This window comes from Balaenoptera musculus, chromosome X (assembly GCF_009873245.2).
Source record: "Balaenoptera musculus isolate JJ_BM4_2016_0621 chromosome X, mBalMus1.pri.v3, whole genome shotgun sequence".
Lineage (NCBI taxonomy): Eukaryota > Metazoa > Chordata > Mammalia > Artiodactyla > Balaenopteridae > Balaenoptera > Balaenoptera musculus.
Genome location: NC_045806.1, coordinates 40,561,747 through 40,575,374, shown reverse-complemented (window position 1 = coordinate 40,575,374; position 13,628 = coordinate 40,561,747). Strand labels below are relative to the sequence as shown.

The following is a 13,628-nucleotide window of genomic DNA, read 5'->3' as shown; positions in this document are numbered from 1 at the left end:
AACCTTCAAGAAGGAAGGTCCCTCAGGCAAAGTGCAAGTTATTACACTTGGGACATGAGAGAATTCAGATTCTGATCTGTTTGTTGTTCAAGGTTTTATATGAACGTGTGTGTCTCATATTCCCCAAATTATTTAGGACCTCAGCCATTCCAGTTAAAAAATAAAAACCTGTTGCTTAAATCTAGCTTCTAAAATTTCTGAGATTTCATGGCATTTTATATGGTGGTTGATCAGAATGTACATACTATATCAAAAGGGAAATGATTCATTTTTTGTATTCATTCCAGAATGAGCACATCAGTGTGATAGCTTTATTTTCTCATTTGGTATGGGATTACCACATTTGTCTTATTCTTAATGAAAGTAAGGATAATTCAATTCATTCGGGAAGAAAAGACTGTTGTATGTGCATAGATGAGCTCAACCCTGATGTATCAGGGGAGTGCTAAAATATGATGTAATAAAACAGCACAGAAGTTTTAGATTTATATAGTGGCCTAGATCAAAAGCGTTATAACAGGTCAGGAGGGAAATATATATTGTGGACAGTTTCCTGAAACCAGGAATTTCAGAAAGTTAACGAACCCTAAGTCTTCTGAAGCACTGTACTTAAAATACTGTACCTGGTCTTTCTTGCTGCCCAGCACACCACCACACGCCCTGCCCCAAGGGTGAGGCCCTTCGTAGGGGTCCATTAGCATCCTTGGGGATTGGTCCAAGAGGCCGTCAACCCTGCCAGAAAAGTAATCATTCAATTGTCCTGAAGTAAACAGCCTTGAATGGGGAAAGAAATCGCAGAACACGGTCTGTGTCGCAAGTCCCCTGGTATGTTTTCTTTTGGCATTTAAAACCCGGTAGCGAGCTGGGAAGCAGGTTTACTTTCTCCTGTTCAGCACTTATGTCAGTAGCAGGGACCTCCGAGACCCTCCAAGGGGCCCTCCCAAGTTACTCCACCTGTGGGAGGGCCCCAGAGGTCTTTGGAGGCTCTGAGTGGGCCAGGAGTTGGGCTGCATCTCAGGCAGGTAGTTGGTAGCAAGTGGCTGCAGCAAGGATCAGAACTGCCCTGGCAGAGGGAGGGAAAAGCAAGGAACGGGGGCTCTGGGTAGGCCTGTGCTCAGAACTGCAGGTTTCCAGGGGATGTGCACAACCGGATCTGAGGATGGCTGTCTTGGTTGGAATTTAGTTAACCATATGTTTCAGTTAACTAGCGTTTTTCTCCTTGCCCTTCGCTTTTAGGAGGAAAACCTCAACAGAATATTCTAAGATTTATCTGGGATTAAAAAACCCGTGTAATTACTAGACTCTGTATCTACCTATTTACCTATTATAGCACCCTATGTCCATGAATCTTTACAATTTGTGATTTTTCAGACCCTGGAGTAATATGAGGATCGCGAATCATCATTATTAGTAAATTAGATGAAATTATAGAGACAGGAAATTGTACTCACGTATTTGTGAAACATTTTCACCAAAGATATAATTAAATATTGTTTTTAAGTTGTGAAAAATTTTAAATCTGTAAAAAAAGCTGAAAGAATAGAGCAATGAATATCCAAGTTCTAACCTGGATGCGCCAATTGTTAACATTTTGTCATACATTTTTGGGTCATTTTCTCTCTCTCTCTCTCAACCATTTCTGAGTACCTCAGAGTACGTTATAGACATCATGACTTTCTACCCCTAAATACTTCAGCATGTATCCCCTAGGAATCTAGTCTTCTACATAATCACAGTATATTTATCACACCTGAGAAAGTAACATGAATTGTATACACACACACAGGATCCATGATCCAATCAAAGTTTCCTTTGGTTGTCATCTTTTTTTTTTTTTTTTTAAATTCGGGCCCGTGGTGGCCACTGTGTGCTCTGACTGACCTGGTTGTCACCTCTTTAGTCTCTTTTAATCTAGAACAATCCTCCCCTCCTCCTTTTTGTCTCTTATGACATTGAGGGTTTTTTTTTTTAAGGAGTCAGGATTTTCAGGATAATTGTCTTGCATAATGCCCTACAAAGTATATTTTTTAAATTTGTTTTCCTCTTGAGTAGAGATAGATAATCATTTTTGGGGGGGCAAAAATAATGTAAAAGTGATGTTATGCTTTCTTGTTGCATCATATCAGGTGGTGCATGTTGTCAGGCTCTCCTTTTATTAGTGATGTTAAATTTGATCACTTTAGACGCCAGGTCTCTCCATAAAGGCACTGTTTTCCCTTTGTAACTAAAAAGTTACCTGTAGAGTGATCCTTTAACATCATATGAATAGTCAGATTCCCAACAACCTTTTACCCACTGGTAAAATTGTCTCAAAACAATTATTACACTGTGAGGGGCAAGTGGTGATTTTCTAATCCTGTCATTCCTTTCATGTTTATGACAATTATCTGTATAGAAGAGCTTTCAGCGGGTTTTCAATCTTATTTTCTATACCGAGGAAGTGAGAAATCTCTCCATTGTCTAAGTAATCAGTTTAAGCAAATTTTTACTTAATATTTGTGGGACTACAGAGTTGCGTCTCCGCAGGATCCCAGCAGGAATCTTGGGTATTATCACTGAGAAGGCAGAAGGGAGCAGATAGTTGTCATTTTTGGCAGAGAAAAAAGTGATGCTAGAGAGACATGGCTGGAATTAGTACTTTCTAGAATCTGCACTGTGCAATTTGGTAGCCACTAGGCACATGTGGCTGTTTAAATTTAAATTAATTAAAATGAAATAAAACTTAAAATGCAGTTCCTCAGTCATTTTAACTACATTTCAAGTGCACAGTGGCCACATTGGACAGCGCAGATCTAGAATACTGACATCACTGCGGAAAGTTCTGTTGGATGATGTGCATCTAGAATCACTCTCAAGTTCCCCCAAGCAAAATGTCGAACCAGTTTGGGATGAGGTTAGGGTGGCCCTCATTTTGTGAGTTTATCAGGTTGTTCCAATGTTTCATACTCCGTTGTTTTGAATTCTGGCCTGGCCATGTGGGCCCAGGATAATAGATGAATTCCTCTTATGTTTCCAGGACTTGAATGAAAATAGTCAAAACCTAGTCTTTATAAGCAGTTCTTGTTAAACAGAATTTATTTTAATTCTTGTTAAACAATTTTTTTTTTCTCCTAGCAGAGGTTAGTTGAAAGAATAGAGGGGGCTAGACTTCATTTGGAAGCTTTTATTATGTTTGGCTTTATTCATTGTAGGAAAAGGCACACTTAAGCCTTTTCTCTTACCCTTAGGGTTCCTATTTCACCTAGGCTGATAAAATCCATTTGTTTTATCTTTACTGCGTGGAAGCCACTTACAAAGGCAATACACCTGTTTCAAAATTCACAGTAGAGAAAGGAGAGACTGTCCGTGGCAGGTATGAACTGCTGTGCTCTTCGCCATCCTGCCCGCCGTGCCCTTCAGATCACATCGTCTCGTTGCTTCTGCCCCACAGTAGCCTCTCTGTGGTTAGGCAGAAGGCTGTCGTGTCACCAGGCGTTCCGGTAGGCTGTCTGGGAGACAGACTGGTAACCAGTGCTCTGCCCCTCTCTCTGAGGCTTTACTGGGGAGCTCATCTATGCAAATTAGTCTGCCACGAGTGGCTCCATGCGGCTGTAGAATCCACAGAACAAGACCTAACGTTGGATTCCTAGCTGTTGGTCTTACAGATCTGACACCATATAGAGGACATTTCTCTATGGAACGTACATTAGAGACTCTCAAAACAGGTGAGAGTTAAAGATCAACAGCTAGGAATTCAGTGTGACCTCTCCTCTACCACTTCAGTACGTTAGACACTTTGGGAGCACTGAGGCTCTCGTGTGACCTCTGTGGGTAGTCCTGGGGCCCCAGAATATTTCATTTCCAAAAAAAATCTATGTGAGGTTTGTTGCTCAGAAGTCCCTGGATAATGTCCAGCTGTGAGGTCAAGCCTCCAGGCCTCAGAAACCCCTGCCAGAAATTGACCTCTAGACACAGCAAAGTCAATCTAATTCACTACAAAGATTCCATCAAACCTCAGGCCTGTGGGGAGGAGATCTGGTGCCAGGTACACTATAGATTTTAACAAAGTGCTCAGAACAGGGCCTGGCTTGGTAGGCATTCAGTAAATATTTGCTGAATGCATGAATTCATCTTGTGGTTTTTAAACTTTGCCTTCAGCAAAATATGGGGTGACTGTTCCCTTTCCTTCTGTATCTCCTCACCCCCATCCAGGGGGCATGCACCTTGGCTTAGTGCTCGGCAAGCCTGGAGTAAAACAGAGTAGAGGCTGCCAGTATGTCTGTGTTGTCTTCTATTCGTCCTTTCCGTTAGTCTCTTTTCTCAGGATATATCCTGGGCATCACAGGTGGAGAAGCGGGAGGGAGAGGAGGAAAAATAAGGCACACGTGGGGCTTTGCACATCCACTGTCTGCTCATCGGAGTCAACGCCCTGGTGCCAGACAGCAAATAACACACGTGGTCAAGGCCATTCAGCACCTCTCTTCAAGCTCAAATCAGACCTGCTGAAAGCTGTGTTTTCTATTTGGCTTTTATGATATCAGCCACTCTTTGCAGTATCGGAGGGAACAAGGAAAGTAGAGAATTTTCCTGGCATCTTTGTCTCCTCCTCCACTGCCCCATGTTATCCATGTCACCAGTGCCACAGTTCTCTGCCTTAGAATGAGGAAGGTTCAAGGATAAAGAATTAACAGATACATAGGGCAACAGTTGGTATGTTGCTAAGCCAAGTCAGCTTACCCTAGTGCTTTCATGGAATTCGTTATAAGTGGATTGTGCCACCTTGCTTTTTCTTTGTGTCTTCAGTTGCTGATCTCAAATGTGTGAGTTCTCAGGTCATCTGTGCTGCAGGAGGATGCGGGGCCACCAGGATAGAAAGTTAATGATATGCATGCTGAAATATTTAGGGGAAGTGTACAGATGTCTTCGACTTTATTTGAATTCATCCAAAAAATAAGGTGGATGATAGAGAGAGGGCTAGGTATGTAATAAAGAAAATACAGCAAAATGTTAATGGTAGAATCTAGGTGAGGGGTATACAGGTGTTCACTATAAATTCTTTCAAAACTTACCTGGATATATGAAAAATTCCATAACAAAAGGTTAGGAAATAAAAGCAGGTCAGAGGGGAGTAAGGAAGCAGCAGAGAGGAAGAGGCCTGGGGCGGCAGGACCCACCTTTTGCTACCTGGGACCATCTGGTGCAGGAAGGCAGGCGGACAGTTTGCCCGCTGTTGCCGTTCCCCAGAGGTCTTGCTTAAGGTGTCAGCACACAGGTTGATTGCCCGGCCTACCCCTGGGATCTGATGTGGTGTATGACCTCTTTCGCACGACTTTTGCATGACAGCCTTCCCCTTCTTTTAGCTAACCACTCCTTCCACCTCGGCAAGATGGTCAGCCTCTTGGCTACTTTCAGCCAGCCTGACCACTATGGTCCAAGCTAATAATCTCTGTTTTTCTCCTTGTCTTTCTCTCTGATGACTTATAGAGTTGGTGTTGATCCAGATCAAGACCCACCACCCAACAATGACAGCTTCCAAGTCTTACAAGGGGTAAGTCACAAGAGATGCTTCTTCCCCGGGAGGTGTTATTAAAAATAGCTAAAATTTATTGAACATTTACTACACGCCAAGCAGTTTATGTGGATTCCCTCATTGTGGTCTTGACAACAACCTTATGAAGTAGGAACTGTTATCCCCAGTTTACAGATTAGAAGCTGAAGTTTGAGAGTTGAAGTGAGTCATCTAAGGTCAGAGAATTAGAAAATGATGGAGGCAGGATTTGACTCCAAAGTCCCTGTTCTTAAACAACATATTAAGGGGCCCAAAAGTGTGTTTAAGCTGACCCCCTACCTTCCAAGAATGGATATATGGATACATTGGTGATTGGCTCACGGTAACTGGTTCTGGGAAGGAGAGGGATGTGATCAACTCTCCAGCCCAGGGAATCTGAGCAAGAGAGGAGGGACGCCGGCTGACGGCGCGGCAGTAGCAGAGCAGCAGCCCTCAGCCCCGTGGGCGATGAAGGTCACAGCAAGGCTAACGGTTAAGGTTTGGGCAGGATCGTGGTGGCAGTGACAGCCTGGAGTGGAAGCTGTAGAAGCAGGTGAGGGCAAGAGCGCTATGGCCGCATCTCGTGTGACAGCAGGGAAGAGTTCCTGCTGCCACAGAGAATCCTGATGGAGACCGGGGTGGGGCGGGGGTGGGGGTGGTGGGGGAAGAGGCGCGTGCTGGTCCTTGGTTTTGCCATCTGCTCTGGTCACTCTTGCAGCATAATGCACTGCCCCAAACATAGGAAGGAAAGGGAACAACAATTTCGTATCCACATGCATTCTCTAGGTTTGGAAAGGGCATAGTCGGGACAGCTTGCCTTTGCTCCATGAAGAAACCTGGGGGTAACTCAACAGCTGGGAGCTGGAATCATCCAGAGGCTCGTTCGCTCATATGTCTGGCGCCTGGGCTGGGAGGACTCAGACTAGGACTGGTGACTAGAATGCCTGTGATGGCTTCTCCATGGCCTCAGGGTTCTTATGTGATGGCTCAGGCTTCCAGAAGCCCGTGTCCCAGCAAGCAGGGTGGAGACTATGTGGCCCTTTCTGGCCTAACCTTGGGAGTCACACAGCATCACTTCCGTGACTTTCTCTTGGTTACAACAAGTTGCTAGGGCCAGCCCAGATTCAGCGGGAGGAGATAGAGACCATCACCTCTGGATGGGAGGAGCATAAGCGAAGCGGCAGCCATGTTCTAAAGCTGCTGTATCAGCCCTGTTGTGGGGCTGGTGGGCTCATTCTGCCTCCAGGTTTTGCTCCTTCCCCAGGCCAGCATTTCCTGGGCAGGCGAGGTGGGGGAAGGGAAAGTCACGATAGGAGCAGAGATTTGTTTCCAAAATGTTATTACTTGGCCTTGGGAGTGAAGAACTATTTTGTCCAGCATAGAATACCCAGTGCTGAGCACAGTGCCTGGTCCATGGGGGGCCTGATAGGTATTTGATGGGAAGATGGGGGAGCGAGAGCAGCACAGGGCATGGGAAGCTTCACTGACCGCGTGCATGTGTTGTCCACAAAGCCATGTCGAGTGTTTCTTTTTCTTTCAGTCAGCTTTGCATCACACTCATCATTGCACTTAATCCCAAATCCAGTCTGCATGTCTTAGATTCCCTAGGATCTTTTTTTTTTTTTTAAACATCTTTATTGGAGTATAACTGCTTTACAATGGTGTGTCAGTTTCTCCTTTATAACAAAGTGAATCAGTTATACATATACATATGTCCCCATGTCTCTTCCCTCTTGCATCTCCCTCCCTCCCACCCTCCCTATCCCACCCCTCTAGGTGGTCACAAAGCACCGAGCTGATCTCCCTGTGCTATGCGGCTGCTTCCCACTAGCTATCTATTTTATGTTTGGTAGTGTATATATGTCCATGCCACTCTATCAATTTGTCACATCTTACCCTACCCCCTCCCTATATCCTCAAGTCCATTCTCTAGTAGGTCTGTGTCTTTATTCTCGTCTTGCCACTAGGTTCTTCATTACCTTTTTTTTTCCCCTTAGATTCCATATATATGTGTTAGCATACTGTATTTGTTTTTCTCTTTCTGACTTAACTTCACTCTGTATGACAGACTCTAACTCCATCCACCTCACTACAAATACCTCCATTTCGTTTCTTTTTATGGCTGAGTAATATTCCATTGTATATATGTGCCATATCTTCTTTATCCATTCATCTGTCGATGGACACTTAGGTTGTTTCCATGTCCTGGCTATTGTATATAGTGCTGCCATGAACATTTTGGTACATGGCTCTTTGTGAATTATGGTTTTCTCAGGGTATATGCCAAGTAGTGGGATTGCTGGGTCATATGGTAGTTCTATTTTTAGTTTTTTAAGGAACCTCCATACTGTTCTCCATAGTGGTGGTATCAATTTACATTCCCACCAACAGTGCAAGAGGGTTCCCTTTTCTCCACACCCTCTCCAGCATTTATTGTTTCTAGATTTTTTGATGATGGCCATTCTGACCGGTGTGGGATGATATCTCATTGTAGTTTTGATTTGCATTTCTCTAGTGATTAATGATGTTGAGCATTCTTTCATGTGTCTGTTGGCAATCTGTATATCTTCTTTGGAGAAATGTCTATTTAGGTCTTCTGCCCCTAGGATCTTCTAAATGACTCCAGCTACCAAATCAGATTGAACACATCTCGCAAAATGTGGTGCCGTGTGGGGCCCAGGGGTGCCACCACAGCTTTCTGTGAGGGTGGTCACAGCCTGATGAGCCATTCTTGGGTTGATGCCCCTTAAGGGACACAAAGCCATGACCTCTGAAAGTTCTGGGCATTTTGGGAAGAGCTTTCAGTGAGCTTCACTTGGAGATTTGGTGCCCACTTTAATGGTGCTCCAGAAGACCTTTGCGACTATATTAGAATTGGCCATTGTGCCAGTTGGGAACGTGGTTTCAATGAGAAGCTCTTTTTGAAAAGTTGCTATTTGACTCGAGCTTTGATTAAGGACTTTAGAAAACAGGGGTTCAGGATCTGTGCACCTGGCAGCCAATTTAGAGTCTGACAGTTTGGGTTCCCCCATACTGGGATCTGAGGAAAGCTGGGTGAAATTCATGATGGACATCCTCATTTCACCGAAGGGAAAATAATGGCTCTGGTAGGATACACATCCTCCATAGACCTGTGGCTAGACAAGTTAATTTTGTAAGAAAAACAGATCACTGCCAGGTGGATATCGAGGGTTTGGGGCAATTTCGTCTTGACAGTTCCAAGTTGCTGAACACCGCCCCCCCCCGGCCATTTTGCTGTGATAGCTAAGGTAGCGCCCCCAGCCTCAGGCAGGGTGAACATTGGAAACCGCCCTTTGGGCCAATTTTGACCAGGCGGGTGGCAGCCACTTCCGTTGCACTCCCAGTGGCGCCCCTTTGGCTGGCCCTGGTCAGGAGCTGTGTCACACCTTCCCTTTAACCTCCCTCCTTCCAAACCTTATACGCAGTCTTGCAGAGGGCCCTCAAAGGCAGTTCTGTTGGCATTTTGAAAGTCTTTCAAGATTGCTGTCAGACTGGAGAAAAAAAAGGCGAACTTCAAGTTCAGTTCTTCAGGACACCTTCTGAAAAATGACTCATGCCCTCATGCAGAAAGGGCCTCATTTCTCCAAGTCCTCCTGGCCTGACTTCTTGATCCAGTAAGCCATTAACAACAGGGCTGGGAGCACTCAGTGGTCATGAGAAACCAGTAAAACAGAGAACTAAATGGGCTTCTCAGTTTTGGGTGAAACCCTGGGTTCCTTGCAGCTTCCCCTGAAATGGATCCAGGTCACATGCTCAATGTTGTCATGAAACTGAAATCAGAGGTGGGGGAAGTCCAGATGTTTGTTCCCCATCTTGCTAAAAACAAACAAAGTGATATTTGATGGGAAAGCACAATTTATAAGGAGCACGATTTTCCTCACCACTCCTAGAAGCCCAAGGTTATAAGCAGAGTCATGGCTACAGAGCCACAGAAAATTAGCTCATGTGGGCGAAGGAAGGGAGCTGTTGGCCAGAACTTTTGGCTCTATGTGAGGGAAGCATAAGAATATTGTGGATAGACTTCAGCTTCATGTCCCTGGCAAGTTTGACTCATTAGAACAAAACAAAACAAAAAACTCAGCTGCTTTGTTTCTGCAGAGGTCTTGGTGACTTTGCAACCAAAACAAAAACAAGCCCAGCTGGAGGCAAGCTGCCTGGGCCTGGGGGTGGCCTCCCAACCCATTCAAGGGGGGATTTTTCATGCCAGATGCAGCTGAGATTTATGTTGGCCGGACACACAGACACATCATTCACTTCCTTCCCCAAGTTTACAGAAGCGTGCTCATTGATGAGGCCGCTTTGGAGTAGCTAGGAACATGAATCTGAATGTATCCCGCCTCTGCCATCTCAGCAGGACAAGGTCACAAGCAGGATATTAGTGGAATGTGGGGGAAGGGAAACCACTGTGTTTGTGGTGTGTGTGTGTGTGTGTGTGTCTGTGTGTGTGTACCTGAAAACTGCAGAAACTCAGCTGTTTATAGTTGCATTCACATATACCTTTCTGGGCAAGTTGGATTTGTTTGTTCCTTGGTCCTCCCCCAGTTTCCTTGCAGGCTAAAATCTGACATCCAGTCCTTTAAATCTTTAACTTCAAACAGTTGCTGAAGTGCCTTTCCTCAGATTACTACTCTCTGACTGCCTTCCCCACCACACTTTTTTGTTTTTCTGATTGCCTCCCTTAGCCCCTGATTTCCCTTTCTGCTATTCTGTTTTTTTTTTTGTCTTAGAAGTTCAAAATTAACATTAATTTATTCATTCATTTGACAAGTATTTATGGAGCATCTGTTATATTTCAGACATTCTTGCAGGCTCTGGGAATACATTTGCAAACACAACAGATGAATCTCTGTCCTTAAGGGCTTGGTGACAATGTGATGAAGGATAAGGGTGGAGAGTAGCAGAGGCGAGACGGTGGAGGGCCTTGTCTGCTTCTCCAAGAGGGACCGTGAACCTCCCCCTGCTGTTCCAAGTGTCCCCATGGACAGCAGCCTGGGCATCACCAGAGAGCTCGTTAGAAATGCAGACTCTCAGGCCCCACCTGAACCCACAGAATCAGAATGTTCACTTTAACAGGGTGCCCAGGAGGGTTGTGTGCACTTTACAATTTGAGAAGCCCTGGTGGAGGCAGTGTGGAGCTCTTAATTCCCTGTTTTTAAACCCTGTGTTACCCCCTTCTGAGAAATCTTGGCCCCATCATCCCAGGGACATGAGAAAGACCCAAATCGGGTTGCATCAATTATGTACTCTTTTGCTCTGCATAGTTTCATATCGTTGCTGTAACAAATTGCCACAAACTCAGTGGCTTAAAACAACACAGTCTTACAGTTCTGTAGGTCAGAAGTCTGGTGGGCTCTATTGGTTTCTCTCTTTTAGGTCTCTTAAGGCCAAAATCAAGGTGTCAGTGGGGTTGGGCTCTGGGGGAGAAGCCACTTCCAGGCTCCTTCAGGTTGTTGGTAGAATTCCCTTCCATGTGCTTGGAGGACTGAGGTCCTGTTTCCTTGCTGGCCATTGGCTGGGAGTCAAGCTCAGGTGCTAGAAGCACCCGTGTTTCCTGGCTCTTGGCCCCCTCCACTTCCAACTATGAAAACTTCATGCTCGGAATCTCTCCTGCCTCTTCTCCCACTGCATCTCTCTGACTCTCTTGCCCCCCTTGTCCACTTCTCAGGGGCCCATGTGATTATACTGGGCCTACCTGGAAAACCTTAAGTCCACCCACAAAGCCCCTTTTGCCATGTAACGTTAGCAGCCTCAGGCTGCAGGGGCAGTATTCTGCTCTATCTCTGAAAAAAAAATAAGCTGTTCTCATTATTGTAATGAACTTAACATAAAAAATCCATCTCTTAACAATAAGAACGGAATGAAATATAACTCTACCCAGAAATCATTATTCATTAGTTCTAGAAAAATTATTTCAAAATAGGACCTTTTGCCACTCCCCAGGTCTTTAACCTGCTTTCTTTTTCTTCACCCCATATGTATCTGTCTGTCTGTCTCCCCCTCTGGAAATATGCTCCTCAAGTGGCAGGTGCTGGGTCTCATTCCTCTTTGTGTTTCCAGCACCCAGCATGGTACCTGGCACACAGTAGGTGCTTAATGAATGCAGGAGAAATAGCCATTCATCGTTTGATGCTCAAAAATTGGTGATAAGCAGAGCTAGTGGTATTTATTTTCCTGAAGGGGCTTCTCTACTAACAATTTCAGGAAAATGTTTTAAAATCCCTTGTGTAACTCATAAGGACAGAGAGCAGAATGGTGGTTACCAGGGGCTGGGGGATGGGGGAGGGGGAGATTTGGGGAGATGTTTAAGGGTACAAACTTGCAACTAGTAGATAAACAAGTTCTGGAGAGCTAACATACAGCATAGTGAATGTAGTCAACAATACTATATTATAAACTATCAAGTTGCTAAGAGACTAGATCTTAATTGTGCTCACCACAAAATAGAAATGGTAATTATGTGACAGGATAGAGGCATTAGCTAACCTACGGTGGTAATCAAACTGCAATATATAAACATATCAAACCAACACTGGTGTACACCTTAAACATATGCAATGTTATATGTCAATTATGTCTCAATTTAAACTTGCCCAGAGTCACACAGCAGGGCAAAGTCACAGTCAGGAGTAGAGCTAGGACTTGGACCCAGGTAGTCTGTTGAGAAAGCCTGTGATGGTTACACCTACGCTTCTTGGAGCACTCCATTGCCTTTGAAACATTTCTCAGAGATGCCAACCTTGTGCACAGCCTTGAAAGATGAATACGGATCAGCCAGGTAGGTGTTGTGGGTGGGAGAAGGTGAGAGTATGCAAGGGTGTTCTGGATTCTAGAAGCAGCCTGAACTAAAGACATGGGGGTGTGAACCGTCCTGGTGGGGATGGAGGTTTTGAGGAAGACGTGGTGGGAGAGCCAAGTCCCCGCTTTTTCTCTGGGCAGCCCAGGCAGGCGGCCCACCTATCGTAGGATCACCTGCACCCACACCGACCCCTGCTTGGAGCCCGCAGGAAGGGCTGGCCGGCTTGTGAATGGTAGCCGCCCAAATCACGCTAGGAAGCAGTTGTTGGTTGTCTTCCGGGTCAGCTTAAAAAAATCAGTCCTGTTCCACAGACCCTCCCCGATTTCCCCAAAGCCTCTATATGTGGATTTATCCAAGTTCTTCCTGTACATAATCATGCTTCTGGCCCCATCTCTTAGAATAAGAAGTTATTTAACACCCCCGTTACAGAGTTGCACTTTTTATTTGCCCTGAATTTGTAACCTTTCAGGGTTGGCTCTTAGTATCTTACATTTCCAAGGTCGCTTTATCTTATTTGTGGACTGCAGGCATATCTCTTTGTAGCCTGAGAAGACCTTTTCTTAATTTACCTTCAAAAAAAAGCCTTTCCCTTGCTTTACTCATTTTCATTGTCCCTCTTGGGGCTTATATAGGTCAGTCTCCTGTAGCTTCCTTAAGGTGAGATGGCAAGAACTTAAGTGTTGCAGGTGATGAGAATGCACTGTGATTTGATAATGCAGAGGTTAGGATGACAGAATTAGGGGTTTGCCATTTTTATTGTTATTTTAGTGGAAGAGCAGACAAAAGTGACTTTGGGGAACTTGTCTTATGCCCAATGGTTTATAGCGTCCTTCCAGAAGATGTTTATCATCTTGCTAGTTTTTTCTTTAGTAAGATTCTACAGACACTTAGAACCAAGAGCTTAGAGCCTATCACTTTATAAAGAAGCATCTAATTTTTTTCGTGAAACGGTCATCTCTCAAAAAAGTCATCTACCACTTCTCCACTCAGTCGTGTGGCATTTCGAAATCTCCCTAGAGTTGTCATTGGGCTGGCAATTAATTACCCGAAGGAATGATCGTTATCTGCAAATAGAGACGTTTCTGTGCCCCCTTTTCCCTACGTGATTTATTAAAATGGGAAATAAAGTTGGTCTCTGGGGTCTCTCCTTTTTATTTCCTCATCCACAGAAGGGCCCATTTAACTAAGCCATTTGCATATATGTCACTAAACATTCCTCAAATACCGTGGGGGACTCTGTTTTTAAAAGTCATCTTTGCCGTTGGAAATATTAGGAATTTAAAT

At 44.6% G+C, this 13,628-nt stretch overlaps 1 protein-coding gene across 4 annotated transcripts in view; it reads left to right on the top strand.

Moving 5' to 3' along the window:
• SLC9A7 (solute carrier family 9 member A7) overlaps positions 1-13,628 on the top strand; it is a 143,003-nt gene that overhangs the window by 110,765 nt on the left and 18,610 nt on the right. For all 4 annotated transcript variants that reach the window (XM_036839635.1, XM_036839638.1, XM_036839637.1 and 1 more), the window contains one exon: positions 5,464-5,527. In XM_036839635.1, coding sequence (XP_036695530.1) covers positions 5,464-5,527 — 64 coding nt within the window. The remainder of the gene's footprint in view (positions 1-5,463; positions 5,528-13,628) is intronic.